At 46.4% G+C, this 23,074-nt stretch overlaps 2 protein-coding genes across 2 annotated transcripts in view; both read right to left on the reverse strand.

The window, feature by feature from the left end:
• Window positions 1-5,001: 5,001 nt before the first annotated feature.
• On the reverse strand, window positions 5,002-11,615 carry LOC143955560 (uncharacterized). Its single transcript, XM_077465632.1, has 8 exons — window positions 11,529-11,615; window positions 9,366-9,494; window positions 9,104-9,238; window positions 8,892-9,015; window positions 8,678-8,775; window positions 8,367-8,588; window positions 8,114-8,258; window positions 5,002-7,072 (listed from the first exon to the last, which is right to left on the reverse strand). The coding sequence occupies exons 1-8, from the start codon at window positions 11,598-11,600 to the stop codon at window positions 5,289-5,291; spliced, it is 2,709 nt and encodes a 902-aa protein (XP_077321758.1). The 5' UTR covers window positions 11,601-11,615; the 3' UTR covers window positions 5,002-5,288.
• Window positions 11,616-16,665: 5,050 nt separating this feature from the next.
• The window catches only part of LOC143955492 (uncharacterized), a 30,576-nt gene continuing 24,167 nt past the window's right edge, over window positions 16,666-23,074 (reverse strand). The window contains exon 8 of the mRNA XM_077465530.1: window positions 16,666-17,888. Coding sequence (XP_077321656.1) covers window positions 17,030-17,888 — 859 coding nt within the window. The 3' untranslated portion in view covers window positions 16,666-17,029. The remainder of the gene's footprint in view (window positions 17,889-23,074) is intronic.

The following is a 23,074-nucleotide window of genomic DNA, read 5'->3' on the forward strand; positions in this document are numbered from 1 at the left end:
GACTTCCTTTCCTCTCAAGGCCTGCTTTATGCAGACACCATTCTTGCGACACCACAAAACACACAGGAGGAGGATAATGGCAGTTTTGGAGGCATTGATACTGTAATCTGCTTCTCATGCCTCCCTCATTTTTCAAAAATGAGGACCGGAGAATTTGTGGAATCAAGGCGAGGGATCACTATTGGTTGGCAACCCTACTTGACCACCGTTACAAGGGGAAAGTCTGGGAACTCATCCCGTCCTCACAGACAGACCAGAGGATGAACAATCTCGGGGACACCTTAAAGAGGAGTTTATTTAACGCCTTTCTACACTCTGGTAGGTTACAGTCTCATGGAAAAGCTAGTTTTGAGGCTTCTGTTGGTCAAGAAGGGAGTGGTGGAGAAGGGGGCCACCTCAGTGATGCATTTCAAAAAAATGTTAGTCCTTGGCACTCAGGGCTGTCAGCTTCCACATCCTATTGGAATTGTCTGCATCATATGATGGGAGATTATCTAGGGGCGAAAATAGACTTGAAGAGCTTTCCAGTTGACGATCCAATGGGTTACTGGGTCATGAGAATAGACCACTGCCCAGAACTTGTCCAGTATGCAACTGAGCTGCAGGGCTGCCCTGCATCCAGGAATGCTTTCTGAACAGGCAATCCCGTGCTGAGGGAGGTTTTGTGACAGATAAAAGAGCACGTCAGTCCACAGACTCCATTGACCGGTTGACATTTATCAAAATGAATCATTCCTGGATTAGCAGTAGCTATTAAGCCCCTGATGCTGACGTTGACGATTAAGTGTTTTTGGGGGTGTGGAATATGTGCAAGACTGTCTAGGTTGCCTAGCTTTGTGAGTGTTGATTTTATCCTGAAGAGATTTTTTGGTATAGGTTGAATGGGCACAATTAACACCCAAGGATCAATATTTCCACGCGTGTTTGACAGGTGCATATCATTTCACATTTTGACAGCAAGGCCAATTATTGCATTCATCAAGAGTACCTCTTTGGGTTACAGTTTGAAGGCACCACTCAAAGCCCAATTTTTCCACACCTGTTACTTCTTACCAAAGTCTACGAAGAAATCTCTAATCTTGTTCCAGGTGCACTAAATTTCAGCCTCATCATACAGACTGGCTCCCCAAGTTGTTTATAAAAAAAAAAGCTTGCAGGGGAAAAAGTAATTTTTTTGTGTTTATAAATGGCATTATTGCTGCAGCAGGTTCTATACATGATACAGATGTGCTACTTTACAGGCAGACTAAGGGGACCACCCAGACACTACAGTTAAATGAATTTTCCATTTTTATTATTTCACTTTAAGCATCAGTAAATCACTGCTCATTTAAAAATGATCTTCTTTTACAAACTTTTTTTCAATTGATACATGTCCCCCAGGGCAGTACCTGTACTCCCATATCCTTCGTATGCCCAATAACTTACATATAAACCTTCCAAGTAGGCACTTTTGATTTTTCCAGTTCGGGTCCAATAGGCGTTAATGGGATTCCTTGTTCAGCTCCGAACTTTTGAAGGGGGTGTTCAGCCCAACTCTACTTCCCATCTTTAAAACAGCATCTCCTGACATTTAGGGGTCTATTTATAAAAGTTTTGTATAGTGATTCCCCCAGTGAAAGTGCATTTATGTTCCTTCTGTGGGAACGGAGGAAAATAATAAATGTTATTAGGCAATTTGGTGGTCGAATGTTTTTGATTGATTTAAAATGGAAAATACCACTATTTAATCCCCCAGCAAAACATGACTTGGAGAAACACTTGTTGGCAAGCACAGAGGTAAGACGTTTCTTGTAGTTGGTGGCCAGGTTTGCACACATCTCAGGAGGGATTTTGGTCCTCTCTTCTCTAAATCTGTAAAGGTTTCTTGGCTGTCTCTTGGAAACTTCAATTTTCAGCTCTCACCACAAATTTTCTATAGGATTAAGGTCTGGAGACTGGCTAGGCCACTCCATGACCTTAATGTGCTTCTTCTTGAGACACTCCTTTGTTACCTTGGCGGTATGTTTTGGGTCATTGTCATGATGGAAGACCCATCCACGACCCATCTTCAGTGTTCTTGCTGAGGGAAGAAGGTTCTCATCCAGGATTTTACAATACATGGCCCTGTCCATTGGTCCCTCAATGGGGCAAAGTTGGTCTGTAGCTTTAGCAGAGAAACAGCCCCAAAGCATAATGTTTCCACCTGCGTGCTTGACTGTAGGGATGGTGTTTTCTTCTGGTCAAAGTCAGCATTTTTCTTCCTCCAAACATGGCGAGTTTCCCTCCTCAAGAAGGCCCATGTACCGTCATGCCAATGAACATCTAAATGATTCAGAGAAGGATTGGGAAAGTGCTGTGGTCAGATGAGACCAAAATTGAGCTGTTTGCCATTAACTCGACTCGCCATGTTTGGAGGAATAATAATGCTGGCTATGACCCGAAGAACACCCAAGCACGGAGGTGGAAACATGATGCTTTGGGGCTGTTTCTCTACTAAAGGTACAGGCCCACTTTGCCACATTAACGGTTGAAAGGACGGGGCCATGTATTGTAAAATCTTGAATGAGAACCTGCTTCCCTCAGCAAGAACACTGAAGATGGGTCGTCCAGCATAACAATGACCCAAAACATTCCACCAAGACAACAAAGGAGTGGCTCAAGAAAAAGCACATTAACCACTTGCCGCCCGCCCTATAGCAAATAGACGGCGGCAAAGTGGTTTCATAATCCTGACCGGACGTCATATGACGTGATCAGGATTATGAGCCGCTGCGCGCCCCCGGGGGTGCGCATCGCGGCGATCGTTGTTGCGGGGTGTCAGTCTGACACCCGGCAACTACGATCTCGGTAAAGAGTCTCCGACGGAGACTCTTTACCACGTGATCAGCCGTGTCCAATCACGGCTGATCACAGTGTAAATAGGAAAAGCCGGTGATCGGCTTTTCCTCACTCGTGTCTGTCAGACGCGAGTAGAGGAGAGCCGATCGGCTGCTCCTCTGACAGGGGGGGTCTGTGCTGATCGATTATCAGCACAGCCCCCCCGAGGATGCCCACACTGGACCACCAGGGATGCCACTAGACCACCAGGGATGCCAAGGACAAGGTATGCCACCCTAGACCACCAGGGATTGCAATCAGTGCCACAATGGATGCCAATCAGTGCCCATAATGGATGCCAATCAGTGCCCACAATGGGCATCACTGATTGGCATGCATTATTGATTGGCACTGATTGGCATCCATTAGTACAATATATTATAATACAATGCAGCCTATCAGTTCCCATCTGTGCCGCCTATCAGTGCCTACCCATGCCCACCTGTGCCGCCTACCCATGCCCACCTGTGCTGCCTACCCATGCCCACCTGTGCCACCTATCCATGCCCATCCGTGCCAATTTGTGCCACCTATCAGTGCCCATCCGTGTCGCCCATCAGTGCCGCCTATCAGTGCCACATATTGGTGTCCATCAATGCCACCTCATCAGTGCCACTTCATTGGTGCCACCTCATCAGTGCCGCCTTATCATTGCCCATCAGTGCCCATCAGTGAGGGAGAAAACTTACTTATTTGCAAAGTTTTGAAACTGAAACAAAAAAAAAAAAAATTTTTTTTTTCAAAATTTTCGGTATTTTTTTATTTGTTTAGCAAAAAATAAAAAACCGCAGAGGTGATCAAATACCACCAAAAGAAAGCTCTATTTGTGGGGAAAAAATGGTACAAATTTCATTTTGGTACCGTGTAGCATGACCGCGCAATTGTCATTCAAAGTGCGACAGTACTGAAAGCTCAAAATTGGTCTGGGCAGGAAGGTGTTTAAGTGCCCCCCGGTATTGAAGTGGTTAAGGTCATGGAGTGGCCTAGCAAGTCTCCAGACCTTAATCCTATAGAAAATTTATGGAGGGAGCTAAAACTTTGAGTGATCAAGCGAGCGCCAAGAAGCCTTAAGGATTTAGAGAAGATCTGTAAAGAAGAGAGGACCAAAATCCCTCCCGAGATGTCTGCAAACCCGGTCACCGACTACAAGAAACGTCTGACCTCTGTGATCGCCAACAAGGGTTTCTCCACCAAGTACCAAGTCATGTTTTGCTTGGAGATCAAATACGTATTTTACTCACTGAACTGCAACTTAATTTATAGCATTTATGTTTTTATTTCTGGATTTTTGGTTGATATTATGACTCTATCATATGAAATACACCTACGATAAAAATGATAGACCCTTCATTTCTGTGTAAGTGGGCAAACTTACACAATCTGCAGGGGATCAAATAATTATCCCCCCCCCCACTGTATGTTTTTCAATGTCTACTATACTCATAAGTACATGAGAATTATACTTCTGTTACGTGTAGGAGACCATGACTGACATATTAAACAAAGGGGTCTATTTACAAAAATTTGCCGATCTGTGATAAATTATGTCTGTAATGTATTTAATATAGTGATCGTCAGCTCCATCTAGTGGCCATAATGAGGATACCTCCACCAGAAACAATTGTGCAATTCTGAATTACTACCACTAGATGGAGCCAATGACCATAGGAAATCATTGTAAGAAATAAAATACGACCAACATTCATCATGGCTCAGTGAATGTGCGTCACATTTGTTGAACTATTTTTTTTTTTAACTAGACCTGTAAGTGTTTGTGAAATCTTCCACCACAAAATGTACTCAGTCAATGAGAGGTAAGGACTCCATTTTTATTTTTCTCCTGCTATCAATGGCCGACACGGTATAACACTTCATCCATGACTTTGGTGATCTCTGATCTCCTTATCAACTGTTTCTTATGTTGTTGCCTTTTTATTTGGAGAGTTTTATTATCCCCCCCACATGTGTGTGGCCCCTTTCTCAATACTATATTTCAATGGGAGAAACATTTACCAATACGACCTCTAGATGGCACTGTTTTATCATCCATTCCATAGGACAGTGATGGCAAACCTTGGCACTCCAGATGTTTTGGAACTACATTTCCCATGATGCTCAGACACTCTGCAGTGTAGTGGAGCATCATGGGAAATGTAGTTCCAAAACATCTGGGGTGCCAAGGTTCGCCATCACTGCCATAGGACATCTTTGTCAAAAGGTCAAGCTACGGTTGAGGTCTATGAACTGTTTCTTATATGATGAAGATCAGCCATGGAGTATATCTGAGGTGTATATCAGGGGGTGCTTCTTCCCCACACGTCCAGCAACATTCATATACAAGACATTTCCCGCACTCACTAATACCCCTCGAGGGTTGTGTGGGACCTCTGATGTACAGGAAGACAGGACTTCAGTGAGGAACATTTCCCTCACTCAGGACAGGAACGTGGCTTCTCCCCCGTATGAGATCTCTGATGTCTGTAAAGACTGGACTTCTGTGAAAAACATTTCCCGCACTCAGGACAGGAATACGGCTTCTTTCCCGCGTGGGAGCTCTGATGTCTGTAAAGTTCGGACTTCTGTGGAAAACATTTCCCGCACTCAGGACAGGAATACGGCTTCTCTCCCGTGTGAGATCTTTGATGTGTGTAAAGATGGGTTATTTGTGTAAAGCATTTCCCGCACTCGGGACAGAAATATGGCTTCTCCCCCGTGTGAGATCTCTGATGTGTGTCAAGATGTGACTTCCTTAAAAAACATTTCCCGCACTCAGGACAGGAAAACGGCTTCTCACCTGTGTGAGATTTCTGATGTCTGTAAAGATAGAACTTCCTTGAAAAACATTTTGCACACTCAGGACAGAAATACGGCTTCTCGCCCGTGTGAGACCTCTGATGTCTGACAAGATGTTCCTTCCTTGAAAAACATTTCCCGCACTCAGGACAAGAGGAAGGAGACTTCTCCCCCATGTGAGATCTCTGATGTGTGACAAGTCCTGATTTTTGTACAAAACATTTCCCGCACTCAGAACAGGAATATGGCTTCTCGCCTGTGTGCAACCTCTGATGTCTGTAAAGATTTGAAATTCTTGAATAACATTTTCCACACTCAGAACAGGCATATGGCGTCTCACCCTTGTGGTATCTCAGATGTGTGGAAAGCTGGGACGCTGTTAAACAAACTCTCCCACACTCAGGACAGGAATGTGGCTTCTCACCTGTGTGGGCTATTTTATGCTCATTAAGTTTGGACTTAAATCGGTAACACTTCCCACACTCTGTACAGCAAAACCTCTTATCTGTTGGAAGGACGGCACCGTCCCGCACAGTCTGAGGTTCCTCAGGATAAGAGGAATACAATGGTCCGGCACCGTCCCGCACAGTCTGAGGTTCCTCGGGATAAGAGGAATACGATGGTCCGGCACCGTCCCGCACAGTCTGAGGTTCCTCAGGATAAGAGGAATACAATGGTCCGGCACCGTCCCGCACAGTCTGAGGTTCCTCAGGATAAGAGGAATACGATGGTCCGGCACCGTCCCGCACAGTCTGAGGTTCCTCAGGATAAGAGGAATACGATGGTCCGGCACCGTCCCGCACAGTCTGAGGTTCCTCAGGATAAGAGGAATACGATGGTCCGGCACCGTCCCGCACAGTCTGAGGTTCCTCGGGATAAGAGGAATACGATGGTCCGGCACCGTCCCGCACAGTCTGAGGTTCCTCGGGATAAGAGGAATACGATGGTCCGGCACCGTCCCGCACAGTCTGAGGTTCCTCGGGATAAGAGGAATACGATGGTCCGGCACCGTCCCGCACAGTCTGAGGTTCCTCAGGATAAGAGGAATACGATGGTCCGGCACCGTCCCGCACAGTCTGAGGTTCCTCAGGATAAGAGGAATACGATGGTCCGGCACCGTCCCGCACAGTCTGAGGTTCCTCGGGATAAGAGGAATACGATGGTCCGGCACCGTCCCGCACAGTCTGAGGTTCCTCGGGATAAGAGGAATACGATGGTCCGGCACCGTCCCGCACAGTCTGAGGTTCCTCGGGATAAGAGGAATACGATGGTCCATCTACACTGTGTGGTGCCGGATGGACATTTGAGGTAGTCGGGTTTTCTCCTGGACTATACTGTATGATGTCCTCATCTTCTACTTTACAGTCTGGAGACAAAGTGAGACAATCCTCTGAGGTTTTCCTCATCTCCCGTCCATCTACTAAAATAGAAATACAAAGATTATTACTAGACATCAGCTGATTGGTTCCCCTAAACCAGGACTCCGCCCACATCAGGCAGCTTTGTCTCTGAGGATCTTACAATTCCCCCCTCAAGGTAACTAGTAAATGGGTCCTCTGATCTCCTACCAGATCATTTCTTTATTCATGGACCTTAGTCAGAGAGGGAGGAAACAACGAGAACTGTCTTCTATAGGAGTGACAGTGATGAGGGGATTATAGGACGAGTGTCCCCTCCCCCTCTATCACTCATTGCCATCTTCCCAACACAAGAAGTCCTGCAGTGGGTAGAGGGCAGAGAGCAAAAGACAGGACTAGTAATATACAAAATATTGTATAAGATAGAGCAGATAGGACTATATAGTCTAAGAATTATGCATGTACAATGTAGAGTATATAGTTCAGGGGCCAGGAGTATGTAATGTACAACATACAGTATACAGTGCAGGGCTTTGGAATACATAATTTGCAATGTAAATTGTAAACTATAAAAGTCAGGATTCATAATATTGGTGTTCAGTAATCAGTGGAAACCTAAATGTTTACTGGAGACAAGTTGCAGAGGTCCCACACCGCTCCTCCCATCTCCTGAGACTGCACTCAGTGACTTGGGTCTGAGACTATACAGACATATCCCTCCACCCGGGAACAGCAAGGAAAGAAAACAGAGCAAGTGACCCCAGAAGAATTGCAAAGATAGAGATCCTGCTATACCCGGGCATGGGGCAGAAGACCCAAGACACATACCACTGGTGCCTAGGTTGAGCAATGCCTACAGTGAGTCAACATTTTGCTGCCAGTTGAACCCCAGAATCTCCATAAATCCAGTCTAGAGACATAAATTGTGTCGGCAGCACAGAGAAGGAAGATTATCGGAGAGAAATCCAGGAATACAGGACGGGGAACACAACTCAGGAAAGTGACCAGGGGATTACAGGCTGATATCACCCAGCCCCCGCCCTACTCTGGACCAATCAGTGAGCAGTATGGGTGGAGGGATGTATTTAGTGTTAATGACCCACCTGTGCTGATCTCTGTAGGAGTGTCCTCCTCTATAAATGTCCCCGTTATTCCATCCTCCTCCATAGACTGCTGATCATCCCTCACATACCTCTCTTCTTCTTCTTCTGATTTAACTTCAACTTTTATATCTTTCAGATCTTCACCCTAAACCAAAAAGTTATAAAAAAAAAGGATCTGCTGCTATCACATACTGTAATTAAATTCCAAGATTGTCTTAATGAGTCCATGTTCTAGATGCTCCGAACTACCAACCTTGTAACAGTGGGGGATGGTGTGATCTTCCTGTGTGGAATCCCGGGAATACAGAGGACGGGGACTTATCTCTGGTGGGTTTCTGTAGCCGGATGACTCCCCCATGGTGTCCTGGGACAGATCTTTGTGTTTTTTTGGAAACTCCTCCATCACCCCATCCTCATCATCCTCCTCTTTTATCTCTTCTTTAACCTCAACTTTAGAATCTCTCAGGTTTCCACTCTGAAAATATAATAAAAATGACATCAATGGTAACAATGCAGATAATGTACAGATCCTAATGATACTATCAGTGATTGTTCCTCATCTACCTGATGATGGTGGGGGATGGTGTGACCTTCCTGTGTGGGATCCCGGGAATACAGAGGACGGGGACATCTCTCTGGTGGGTTCCCATTACTGGATCCATCTGTAGGAAACACACACACTGACTGAATACATTGTTTCTATGTGTTTATCAGATGATGGGGGATCTAGGTGGAGCCTCCGTACTGCTCTCTCCTTTACAATAAAGTCTCCTCTTACCCGGTGATGTGAGGGGCGGCTGATTGTCCATCATGACGTCCTTGTAGAGATCCTTGTGTCCTTCTAAATACTCCCACTCCTCCATGGAGAAATAGACAGTGACATCCTGACACCTTATAGGAACCTGACACACACAATGATACAGTCACCATCCAGACACATCCCTTGTCTGTTACTGGATAATGTCCCAGAATTCCCAGAATCCTCCTCACCTCTCCTGTCAGCAGCTCCATCATCTTCTTGGTGACTTCTAGAATCTTCTCCATGTTGTGTCTCTCGGGTTTTAGGGAGTCACATGGAGGCACTGTGATGGTCATATGATCACCGGACTTCACCAGAGGAAATCTCTGTATTGGAGAACCAATAGGAATATCATGTTAGAATCCCAGAATCCTCCTCACCTCTCCGGTCAGGTCTGTGTTTTATCAATAGAGATAAGAGTGATGTCATGTGACCTCCCAGAATCCTCCTCACCTCTCCAGTCAGCAGGTAGATGATCTCCAGGGTGAGGTTTAGTATCTTCTCAGTCATGTGACTCCAGTCCTCCTCCATCCCCATTGGTGCCGTCAATTGATCTATACAGGTCTCCTTGTAGACGGATAACTTTGGGAAATGAAAGTAAGAATTATTTGGATGGTGTTGGTCATGCAATAATAGGATGTGGATGTGGAGGGGGGGTAATAGGAGAGTCGTACATTTAAGAACTATTTCCCCCATTGGCACATTTTCTATGTTAGACTGTTTAGAGCGGGGGAGGAGTTTGTTCTCTTTCCTCCAATGGCAGCCCAGCGTGGGTAGAAGGAGAACAAAAGGGGTGAGGAATTGGCTCTTTTTGTTGCCCAGTATTCTTTAAAGAGAAGTAAAGTTTAAAGATGCTGCATCTGTCCCCCCGGCGCCTCTATACTGAGAACCGAATGATCGAACACCACTGATCACTCAGTTTTTAGAGCTCTGAGAGCAGAGAGCTGCAGACTGTCAGTCGTAGCTCTCTGCTCTGCCCCCTCATCGCTCAAAGGAGTGCTGAGCTGTGGAATGGCCGTCTCAGGCTCTCAGTGGCTCACTGAGAGGCTGAGACGGGTGTCAGTCCAGGTACCTGGCGGATCGAGACTCCGTGGTCGGGATGACGCGGTGCCTGAACTGACATTGGTGACATAAGCAGAGAGTGGACTTCATTCCCTTTTTGCGGCAAACGGGTCACAGGAGTGCAAAACTATTTGTACTCCTGTAATCCATAGGAGAAGTACAGCCAAACGATCTTTGGCTAGATTTCCCTTTTAGTATCAGGACATTATACAGAGTGGCAGTTGGTTCCTTGAGCTCTGCGTTCCAGCAACGGGCACTGCCAGAGCCTGTTTTATGGGAAGGTATTGCATTGCCTCCCCCCCCCCCATGCAAGACACTGACCCCTGGCCACTCAATAGGCAATACTGCACAAACAGACCTCCTGTAAGAACGAGTGCCCACCAAGAGGTGAAGGACTGCCCTTCTTCATTCCACTTGGTTTCCTGTAATATATTACTTGACCAGTGAGATGGTAAGAAGGTGAAGGTTGCCTTCTTTTCCTGGCAGGAGTTCTGTAAGGAGGTTGGAACAGTAAATTATGAGGAAGGACCATCATAGATCCAGAGCCCCCCTCCCTACCTTGGAGTCCCCCTAAACCCTACAACCTCATCCCTCCAAGACCTGCTGCCCACCCATCCTATCAGGGCCCTTCAACTCCATTACCCCCAAAGCCCTGCAGCCTCAGTACCCCTTCAGAGGCCTTTAAGCTCCTCTATGCCCCTCAGAACCCTCACTATTGTCCTCCCTCCGACACCAATGACGGAACATAGGGTACATTAAGGTGAAAAAACAAGAACCTTTACAAACCCTTTAACTAATATGTTTTTTTTTTGTATAGCATGACAAGGGTGTGTGTTCTACGCCTACATATGTTCGCTAATAGAATGGAAATAGTTCGATGAAGAAAGCTATGTTCTGTCATAATTTGTAAATACATTTATATTTTTGTATTTTTTTTTTTTGTTGTGCCTAAAAAAGTCCAAGCTTTCTTTCTCTAACGATTTCCAATCCCAATGGGACGTGACACCTTGTATCTATTCGGGTCCACAGTACCACGCTGTGTTGATACAGTAATCATTTTCGCTAATTGGTGTCCCTCGTTCCCTTCTCCAAAAGTTAGGAGGTATGCTTTATTTCATACTCCTGACCCCTGCACTCCATCATTGTGTTGGCTACATATTGTAATTGTAGTGTAATAATTGCCCTTTGTATGCCATGTATGGTCAGGATGGTCACTGTCTTGTCTATTTATTGTCAGTGTTGTTTGTTTAGAGGAACATATTACTAGAATTTATCTCCAAAATGAAGAGAATGTTCCGGCCCGGTAAGTGGGGGAATGTTCTGACCCTGAAGGGGTTAATCTAGGTTTCCACACTATATATATGTGTATCATCATCTGCTGGAGATAAAAGACGTCACAGTGACTATGGAGGAAGAGGACGGAACATTACGGGGGGAGGGGGGGTAATCTGCTGGAGATAAATGACATCACAGTGACTATGGAGGAAGAGGACGGACATGACGGGGGGGGGGGGGGCGGTTACTGGGTGTAAATAGAAAATAAAATCTTATTACCTCCTCTGCTGTAAATTTCAGAAATATCTCCTCTCCCGACTCACCTCTCACCCGAAACTTCCTGTCTTCCATAGAGAGTTCCTGTCTTCCATAGAGACTTCCTGTCTGAGTAGAAGTGAGATCCCCACCTTGTGGAGTTCAGAGGAACTGCAGCTCGAGAAACGTCTCATAGTGTGAACACGGTCTTGTGCTGTGTGTATGTACTATATATCCTTTTAGATGGGGTCATATCCACTCCCACCAAGGGGGATAGAAATATATTACTGCCTAGTCCAGCCTTCCAGGGTTCCGGCAAAGGTTAATGGGTTTCAGGGGAATGAACAATTTCTGTCTCTTATGCCGCGTACACACGATCGGAATTCCGGCCAGAAAATCTTGGGGGACCCCATTTTGTTGGTTTTAGAAGAGCAATTTCTGTGGAGTGTTGCAGGTTAAATCCAGGCTGAGGGAGATCAAGAAGGTTATTTCCAATGAGATGGCAGCTCAGCTGGTTGTAGACTAGACATTCAAGAAGTTTGGAGATAAAAGGGAGTAAGGAGATGGGTCTTGGGTTGTTAGGATTGGTGGAGTCCACTGGGGCCTTTTTTACAGTAGGTATGGGAGTGACTAGAGCATGTTTTGTTTTAGAGAGTTATGCCGCGTACACACGATCGGAATTCCGGCCAGAAAAAGACCGATGAGAGCTTTTCATCGGAATATGCGACTGTTTGTATGCTCCATTGGAATTTAGCTGTCCGAATTTCTGCCAGCCAAAAATTGATAGCATGTTCTCAATTTTCCCCCGACGGAAAAACGTTCTATCGGAAATTTCCGATCGTGTGTATGCAATTCCGACACGCCAAAAATCATGCATGCTCAGATTCAACTACGAGACGGAAGCTATTGGCTACTGGCTATTGAACTTCTTCCTTTTTCTAGTCCCGTCGTACGCGTTGCACGTCACCGCGTTCTAAACGATCGGAATTTGGTGTGACCGTGTGTAGGCTAGACAGCTTTAGCGGATTTCCGTCAGGAAAACCATCAGAGCTTTTTCCGACGAGAATTCCGGTCGTGTGTACGCGGCATAAGTCAGCTCGTTCTGAACCTAGTTTTGGATCTATGATCTATGGCTGTTTGGATGAACGCCAGAACATCGCCTGTGCTTACCCCTGTTCTATAGGAGCTGAAAATCATATATAGAAGCGGCCATGACAACATCCCGCTATCACTGGTCCCCAAGGAAGCACCCACATTGTCCTTAGATAACACCGACATCACAGGCAATCTCCACCCCTTTTAAGCAAAGAGGTGGCGATACCAGTAATATCACTGCCTAAATATGGCCACTGGCCCTTTTTTGGGAATGACATTGACCAAACATGGCCATATTTGGTCAGTGATATCACCACTCCCCCCACTACTTACCTTATATAGGGGAGGATAGCTCAAGGGAATGCCAATTGGCTAAGTATACCATCAGGATAGGTTGGGTGTGCTTAGTTGTCATTTTTCTTTGTTGGTGAGTGGGCGGGTTGCTGGCAACGTGATTGACATTAGATTTACAATGAGGGACATTTTTGGGGATTTTTTTTTTCTTAATAAAGAACTTTGGGTGTCATTATTTTTCTAGGTTAGAATTTTTTTTTTTAATGAACGTGTACCCCACACTCATGTGTGGGAAGTGGTATCTGAGGGCCCCCTTACAATTAAAAGGGGCTTTAAGATTCATAAAAGCCCCCGGCTAGCAGACCCCCACATCCACCTGCCAGTGTTGTGAGGATGAGGCTCTTGTTCTCATCAATTTGGGGTCATGGTGGTATGCCGGGAGGGACCTCCTACAAAAAGCACCTCCCTATGTTGAGGGCATGATGTGGCCTGGTATGGTTTGGGGGGGGCACATGCTTTTGCTCCCTGTTGAGGGCATGTGGCCTGGTATGGTTTGGGGGTGCATGTTTGTCCCTCCCTGTTTTGGGCATGTGGCTTGCTATGGTTTGGTGGGGGGGGGCATGCTCGTCCCTCCCTGTTGAGGGCATGTGACCTGGTATGGTTTGGGGGGTGCATGTTTATTCCTCCCTGTTGAGGGCATGTGGCCTGGTATGGTTTTGGGGTGCATGCTTGTTCCTCCCTGTTGAGGGCATGTGGCTTGCTAAGGTTTGGGGGGGCATGCTCGTCCCTCCCTGTTGAGGGCATGTGACCTGGTATGGTTTGGGGGGTGCATGTTTATTCCTCCCTGTTGAGGGCATGTGGCCTGGTATGGTTTGGGGGGGTGCATGCTTGTTCCTCCCTGTTGAGGGCATGTGACCTGGTATGGTTTGGGGGTGCATATTTGTCCCTCCCTGTTGAGGGCATGTGGCTTGGTATGGTTTGGGGGTGCATGCTTGTCCCTCCCTGTTGAGGGCATGTGGCCTGGTATGGTTTGGGGGTGCATATTTGTCCCTCCCTGTTGAGGGCATGTGGCTTGGTATGGTTTGGGGGTGCATGCTTGTCCCTCCCTGTTGAGGGCATGTGGCCTGGTATGGTTTGGGGGGTGCATGCTTGTTTCTCCTCGTTGAGGGCATGTGACCTGGTATGGTTTGGGGGGGCACATACGTGTCCCTTCCTGTTGAGGGAATGTAGCCTGGTATGGGCATGCATGCTTGTCCCTCCCTGTTGAGGGCATGTGGCCTGGTATGGTTTGGGGGGGGCACATGCTTTTCCCTCCCTGTTGAGGGTATGTGGCCTGGTATGGTTCGGGGGAGGGTTGCATGCTTGTCCCTCCCTGTTGAGGGCATGTGGCTTGGTACGGTTTGGGGGAACATGCTTTTCCCTCCCTGTTGAGGGCATGTGGTCTGGTATGGTTCTGGGGGGGGGGGGACATGCTTGTTTCACCCTGTTGAGGGCATGTGGTCTGGTATGGTTCTGGGGGGGGGGACATGCTTGTTTCACCCTGTTGAGGGCATGTGGTCTGGTATGGTTCTGGGGGGGGGGGGGCATGCTTGTTTCACCCTGTTGAGGGCATGTGGCCTGGTATGGTTCTGGGGAACCCTACCAGTGCATGCAAGTCCCTCCCTAATATGCACAGATCGCCATATGGCAACTTACCACTATCAAATCGGTACTTCCCAAAGAAGTGATTTTGGTCTAAAAGCTCACGCGCCCCATGTAATTCTTCACTCCCCACTTGTCTTATTTACTGGTCCCATGGAAATCCAAGATGGCGGTGTGTTCTATTTGTAGGATCGCACGCCGAGACGCAAATCCAGAAGTGCGGCTTGTAAATGCTGAGGATCTGTGTGTCTTCGGGGACACTAATATAACTGGGCCTGCCTCTACACATAGGAGTGACCTGAGACGGGACATATATAAAGTTTACACGTATGTACAGCTGAGCTCAAAAGTTTGCACACCCTGGCATAAATTTTGGCAGTAATATTGAAAATATGACCGATCGTGCCAAACAACTGTCTTTTTATCGAAGGATGGCAACCACACGAAGCCATCTAATATCACGTAGCTTTTGGACCCTTTTTAAATCATAATGACAACAGAAATCACCCAAATCGCTCTGATCAAAAGTTTACATGCCCCGGAATGTTTGGGCCTTGGTACAGACACAGAAGGTGGCGCACACGCGGGGTAAATTCAATTGGCAATTAAAGGTTAATTTCCCACATTTGTGGCTTTTTAAATCACAATTAGTGTCTGTGTATAAATAGTCAATGGGTTTGTCAGCTCTCACATAGATGCCCTAAGCAGGCTGGACACTGAGCCATGAGGAGGTAGAAAAGAACAGTCAAAAGACCTGCGTAACAAGATAATGGAACATTATAAAGAAAAATTATATAAAAAGATATACAAAGCCTTGAATATGCCAGTCAGTACTGTTCAATCAATTATTAAAGCGGGAGTCCCGCCGTTTTTTTTTTAAAGCCAGCAGCTACAAATACTGCAACTGCTGACTTTTAAAATAAGGACACTTACCCGCCCAGCGCGCCCGCGATGTCGGCACCCCGAAGCCGATCTCTCGATCGTCTCTCGGGTGCTGCCGCCGCCACCTTGGGTATGGGAATCAGGAAGTGGAGCCTTTCGGCTTCATTTCCCGGTTCCCTACTGGGCAGGCGCGAGTCGCGCTGCGCAATAAGGATAGTCCCCACTGTCTCTGGGATCCGTGTGTTTCCCAGCAGGCAGCGGGGGACTTTCGGAAAGGGGCGTAGATTCTGCGGAAAGGGGCGTACCTTCTGCAGAATCTACGCCGGAAGTGGGTGCAGATACCTGTACTGTACAGGTACCTGCACCCCCCTCCCCCCTGAAAGGTGCCAATTGTGGCACCAGAGGGGATGGGGAGGATTCCAGTGAGCGGAAGGTCCACTTTAGGGTGGACCTCTGCTTTAAGAAGTGGAAAATTCAGGGCTTTTTTTTATTTTATTTTTTTATTGCATTTTAGTGTAAATATGCAGCGTCACCAATGCATATTATCAGTGCGCTGTCACCAGTACAGATTATTAGTGCCCATCAGTGCAGTGACACCTGTGCAGATGATCAGTGCCCATCAGTGCGGTGTCACAGGTGCAGATGATCAATGCGGTGTCACCAGTGCAGGTTATCGGGGGCAGAGTGCTGGCAGGGAGGAGGAGGAGGGAGCAAAGGAGGAGGACACCCCCTCTATGGACCGGGGGCTGTGAGACCCCCTCCAGCGAGCCAGGCGGAAGTACAACTCCATCTGCTCGCTTTCAGAGGACTACAATGGGGCGTGTCAGAGTGCTGGCTGAGGTCACTGGAGGGATAGCGGTCTTGCAAACAGGAAATCACATATATTAAATATATAATAACGTATTTTCAGCAGGTTCAGCAGGCAGGCTATTGCAGAGGAACTAGAGAGCTCAGAAGAACATGGCTGAGATAGTTGGTGAAGGTGGAAGATCAGCAATGAGAACGTGGGGGGAAAAAAAAAAAGGGGTTATAGCCCGGAGTTCTGCTTTAACAAATACAGCAATTTCCTACGATCGTCAGTTCCATCTAGTGGCCACATGGGGGAAATATTCTTGAAATCCCTTCATCCTGAAAAAAAAAATGGAGCAATACTGAAACATGACCACTGGATGGAGCCAATGATGAAAGGAAATCATTGTATGAAATAAAACACGACCAACATTCATCGCGGCTCAGTGAATGTCTCACGTTTGTTGAATTATTTTTTATTTAAACAGACCTGTAAGTGTTTCTGAAATCTTGCACCACAAAATGTCCTCAGCCAATGAGAAGGTAAGGACTCCATTTTTATTTTTCTCCCGCTATCAATGGACGACACGGTACAACACTTCATCCATGTCTCTGGTGATCTCTGATCTCCTTATCAACTGTTTCTTCCATGATGAAGATCAGCCATGGAGTATATCTGAGGTGTATATCAGGGTGTGCTTCTTCCTCACATGTCCAGCAACATTCATATACAAGACATTTCCCGCACTCACTAATACACCTCGAGGGTTGTGTGGGACCCCCTGATGTACAGGAAGACAGGACTTCAGTGAGGAACATTTCCCTCACTCAGGACAGGAATGTGGCTTCTCCCCCGTGTGCACTTTCTGATGTCTGGAAAGATTGGACTTCCTTGAAAAATATTTCCCGCACTCAGGACAGGAATACGGCTTCTCCCCCGTGTGAGTGCTCTGATGTCTGACAAGTTCTGATTTTTGTACAAAACATTTCCCGCACTCAGTACAGGGAAACGGCTTCTCCCCCGTGTGCAATCTCTGATGACTATAAAGATTGGACTTCATTGAAAAACATTTCCCACACTCAGGACAGGAATACGGCTTCTCACCCGTGTGCGATCTCTGATGTCTGTAAAGATGTGGCTTCCTTGAAAAACATTTCCCGCACGCAGAACAAGAATACGGCTTCTCTCCCGTGTGAGAACTTTGATGTGTGACAAGTTGTGATTTTTGTACAAAAGATTTCCCGCACTCAGAACAGGAATGCGGCTTCTCACCTGTGTGCACTCTCTGATGTCTGTAAAAATCTGAAATCCTTGAAAAACGTTTCCCGCACTCAGGACAGGAATGCGACTTATCATCTGCATGCAGTCTCTGATGTCTGTACATAGCGGATTTGTCTGAAAAACTTTTTCCACACTCAGGACAAGAATACGGCTTCTCACCCGTGTGAGACCTCTGATGTATGACAAGTTCTGATATTTGCACAAACAATTTCCCACACTCAGAACAGGAATATGGCTTATCACCTGTGTGTGATCTCTGATGTCTGTAAAGATGTGAAATCCTTGAGTAACATTTTCCGCATTCAAAACAGGAATGTGGCTTCTCACCTGTGTGAGATCTTTTATGTTCATAAAAAATGGATTTAAATCTGAAACACTTCCCGCACTCAGGGCAGGAAAACCTTTGAGCTGTCGGAAGGACGGCACCGTCCCGCACAGTCTGAGGTTCCTCAGGATAAGAGGAATACGATGGTCCGGCACCGTCCCGCACAGTCTGAGGTTCCTCGGGATAAGAGGAATACGATGGTCCGGCACCGTCCCGCACAGTCTGAGGTTCCTCGGGATAAGAGGAATACGATGGTCCGGCACCGTCCCGCACAGTCTGAGGTTCCTCGGGATAAGAGGAATACGATGGTCCGGCACCGTCCCGCACAGTCTGAGGTTCCTCAGGATAAGAGGAATACGATGGTCCATCTACACTGTGTGGTGCCGGATGGACATTTGAGGTAGTCGGGTTTTCTCCTGGACTATACTGTGTGATGTCCTCATCTTCTACTTTACAGTCTGGAGACAAAGTGAGACAATCCTCTGAGGTTTTCCTCATCTCCCGTCCATCTACTAAAATAGAAATACAAAGATTATTACTAAACATGAGCCGATTGGTTCCCCTAAACCAGGACTCCGCCCACACCAGGCAGCTTTGTCTCTGAGGATCTTACAATTCCCCCCTCAAGGTAACTAGTAAATGGGTCCTCTGATCTCCTACCAGATCATTTCTTTATTCATGGACCTTAGTCAGAGAGCGAGGAAACAACGAGAACTGTCTTCTATAGGAGTGACAGTGATGAGGGGATTATAGGACGAGTGTCCCCTCCCCCTCTATCACTCATTGCCATCTTCCCAACACAAGAAGTCCTGCACTTCCTTATTTAGTCCATGATTTAGTCATGAATAACAGCGGGGCTGAGCCCCACCAGAGGTCAGAGAGTGAGGATGGGGGGAGAACAACCAAGATGAAGACTGGACTGATCCTGAAGACCCCCATCATTGGGTTATTGACTCCTCCCCCATTATCACTTTCTGTTTAAGGCTCCAAAGTGTGAGGATGTTATCACATTATTATCACCATGTAAAAGTCTGTCCTCCAATCACATCATCAGATATAAAATGTCCAGCTGGTAGGAAATGGGTGTAACAAAAGAGAATACATATTATGTGTATATATAGCAGTGGGGGGAGGGGAGAGAAGAGAAGTCAGGACTATGTAATGTACAACATATTGTATAAGATACAACAGATAGGACTATATAGTATCAGAATTATGTAATATACAACATAGTGCAGGGTTCAGGAGTATGTAATATAAATTATATAATGTAAGAGTCAGGACTAATAATATTGGTGTTCAGTAATCAGTGGTGGATTAAATGTTTACTGGAGACAAGTTGCAGAGGTCCCACACCGCTCCTCCCATCTATCTATACAGACATATCCCTCCATCCGGCACAGCCAGCAAACAACAGAGCAAGAGACACTGGGAGATTGGCAAAGATAGAGATCTTGCTCAGACCCGGTCATGGGGCAGAAGACCCAACGTGCATAACCCAGGTGTCTAGGTCAAGCAACGCTCTTGGTGAAAATCAACATTTTGCTGATCCCCAGAATCTCCATAAATCCAGTCTAGATACATAAATTGTGTCGGCAGCACAGAGAAGGAAGATTATCAGAGAGAAATCCAGGAATACAGGACGGGGAACACAGCTCAGGAAAGTGACCAGGGGATTACAGGCTGATATCACCCAGCCCCCGCCCTACTCTGGACCAATCAGTGAGCAGTATGGGTGGAGGGATGGATTTAGTGTTAATGACCCACCTGTGCTGATCTCTGTAGGAGTGTCCTCCTCTATAAGTGTCCCCGTTATTCCATCCTCCTCCATAGACTGCTGATCATCCCTCACATACCTCTCTTCTTCTTCTTCTGATTTAACTTCAACTTTTATATCTATCAGATCTTCACCCTAAACCAAAAAGTTATAAAAAAAAAGGATCTGCTGCTATCACATACTGTAATTAAAATCCAAGATTGTCTCCATGTGTTCTAGATGCTCCGAACTACCAACCTTGTAACAGTGGGGGATGGTGTGATCTTCCTGTGTGGAATCCCGGGTATACAGAGGACGGGGACATCTCTCTGGTGGGTTTCTGTAGCTGGATGACTCCACCATGGTGTCCTGGTACAGATTTTTGTATCCTTTTGAACGCTCTGACTCCTCCATCACCCCATCCTCATCATCCTCCTCTTTTATCTCTTCTTTAACCTCAACTTTAGAATCTCTCAGGCTTACACTCTGAATATATAATAAAAATGACATCAATGGTAACAATGCAGATAATGTACAGATCCTAATGATACTATCAGTGATTGTTCCTCATCTACCTGATGATGGTGGGGGATGGTGTGACCTTCCTGTGTGGAATCCCGGGAATACAGAGGACGGGGACATCTCTCTGGTGGGTTCCCATTACTGGATCCATCTGTAGGAAACACACACACTGACTGAATACATTGTTTCTATGTGTTTATCAGATGATGGGGGATCTAGGTGGAGCCTCCGTACTGCTCTCTCCTTTACAATAAAGTCTCCTCTTACCCGGTGATGTGAGGGGCGGCTGATTGTCCATCATGACGTCCTTGTAGAGATCCTTGTGTCCTTCTAAATACTCCCACTCCTCCATGGAGAAATAGACAGTGACATCCTGACACCTTATAGGAACCTGACACACACAATGATACAGTCACCATCCAGACACATCCCTTGTCTGTTACTGGATAATGTCCCAGAATTCCCAGAATCCTCCTCACCTCTCCTGTCAGCAGCTCCATCATCTTCTTGGTGACTTCTAGAATCTTCTCCATGTTGTGTCTCTCAGGTTTTAGGGAGTCACATGGAGGCACTGTGATGGTCATATGATCACCTGACTTCACAAGAGGAAATCTCTGTATTGGAGAACCAATAGGAATATGTTAGAATCCCAGAATCCTCCTCACCTCTCCGGTCAGGTCTGTGTTTTTTTAATAGAGATAAGAGTGATGTCATGTGACCTCCCAGAATCCTCCTCACCTCTCCGGTCAGGTCTGTGTTTTATTAATAGAGATAAGAGTGATGTCATGTGACCTCCCAGAATCCTCCTCACCTCTCCGGTCAGCAGGTAGATGATCTCCAGGGTCAGGTTTAGTATCTTCTCGATAATGTGACTCCGGTCTTCTTCCATCCTCATTCGTCCCATCATTTGGTCGATACAGGTCTCCTTGTAGATCGATAACTTTGGGAATATAAAGTAAGAAGATTTTGGATGGTATTGGTCACACAATAATAGGATGTTGATGTGAGGGGTAGGGTTGCCACCTCATCCCTTTAAACCCGAACACATATTAATTACACGGGTTCTGTGGTTGATTAAGGTGGTAATTAAACCCACTTGGTGCCTTATCTGCATTTAATTATCCTCAGAACCCGTGTAATTCAAAGGTGTTCGGATTTAAAGGGATGAGGTGGCAACTCTAGTGATGGGGGTAATAGGAGGGTTTTTGTACATTTAAGAACTCCTGCCCCCATTGGCATTTTTATTTTAGACATTTTAGAGTCGGGAAGTATTCCATTCTCTTCCCTCCAACGACAGCCCAGTGTGGGTAGGAGGAGTACACCAGGGATTAGGGATTTGCACTTTTTGTTGCCAAGTATACTTTAGTATCCAGGACATTGTACAGAATGGCAGTTGGTTCCTGGAGCTCTGAGTTCCAGCAACGGGCACTGCCAGAGCCTGTTTTATGGGAAGGTATTGTACTAGACCCCGCAACCCCCAAATGCACAACACTGACCCCTGGCCACTCATTAGGCAATACTGCACAAACAGACCTCTTGGTTTCCTGTAATCTATTACTTGAACAATGAGATGGTAAGTAGGTGAAGGTTGCCTTCTTTTCCTGGCAGGAGTTCTGTAAGAAGACTGGAACAGTAAATTAACGCGGAAGGACCATCATAGATAGCCCTACAACCTCATCCTTCAGAGACCTGCTGCCCACCCATCCTATGAAGGGCCTAGAGCCCTTCAACTCCATTACCCCCATGGGGGCGCTGCAGCCTTCTGAGGCCTTTCTCTACTTCCCTTAGAACCCTCAGTATTTTCCTCCCTCTGACACCAATGATAGAACATATTCTTCGTGGCAGGCTGGGGATTGTTTTCTTCCTCCTGACCAGCAATGTAAGAGGCTCTATGCTCCATACTCCTGACCCCGGCACTCCATCATTGTCTTGGCTGCATATTGTAATGATTGCCCATTGGCTGCCTGTGTGGTGTAATAATTGCCCTTTGTAGGTCATGTATGGTCAGGATGGTCATTGTCTTGTCTATTTATTGTCAGTGATGTTTGTTAGAGGAACATATTACTAGAATTTATCTCCAACATGAAGGGAATGTTCCAGCCTCATAGGTGGGTGGATGTTCCGACCCTGAAAGGGTTAATCTAGGTTTCCACACTATATATGTGTGTATCATCATCTGCTGGAGATAAAAGATGTCACAGTGGCTATGGAGGAAGAGGATGGACATGACGGGGGTGGGTGTTATTGTGTGAAAATAAAAGATAAGATCTTATTACCTCCTCTGCTGCCACTTTCAGTAATGTCTCCTCTCTACTTCCTCCCGATTCGCCTCTCACCCAGAACTTCCTATTTATACACTTCCTGTCTGTACCTGACATCACTTCCTGTCTTCCATAGAGACTTCCTGTCTGGGTTGAGGTGAGATCACCACCTTGTGGAGCTCAGAGGAACTGCAGCCCCAAGAAACGTCTCGTAGTGTGAAGACGGCCTTGTGCTGTGTGTGTATTATTATTGTTATTATTATTATTATCAGTTTGCGCAGTGCTTAAAGAGGAAGTAAACCCTGATGGGTTTACTTCCTCTTTGTTTCCCTGCAAAGGCAAAGCATAATGGGCTACTATGCATCGCATAGTAGCCCATTATGTGTCACTTACCTGACACAGTAGCCAGCGATGTCCCCGATTTCCTCGCCGGCTCGAAGCGTCCATCTTCCTTCCAGGGTCACGGACTCCGGCTCTGTGACTGCCCGGTGTCGCGTGACGTCACTCCTGCGCGTGAAAAAAAAACGGCACGCATGACCCTTCTAAAGTGTGCATGCGCCGATTAATCCTTGTACAGGGAATTGGAAATATAGATAGTTGCAGCACCTACAGGTAAGCCTTAATCTAGGCTTACTTCTAGGTTAAAGTGTGTTGTAAGGGTTTACAACCACTTTTACTACAGGTAAGCCCCTATTAATGCTTACCTGTAGATGCTTGAAATTA

The sequence above is a fragment of the Lithobates pipiens genome, unplaced genomic scaffold (assembly GCF_037356315.1).
Source record: "Lithobates pipiens isolate NorthernLeopardFrog02 unplaced genomic scaffold, aLitPip1_a1.2 Scaffold_35, whole genome shotgun sequence".
Taxonomy (NCBI): Eukaryota; Metazoa; Chordata; class Amphibia; order Anura; family Ranidae; genus Lithobates; species Lithobates pipiens.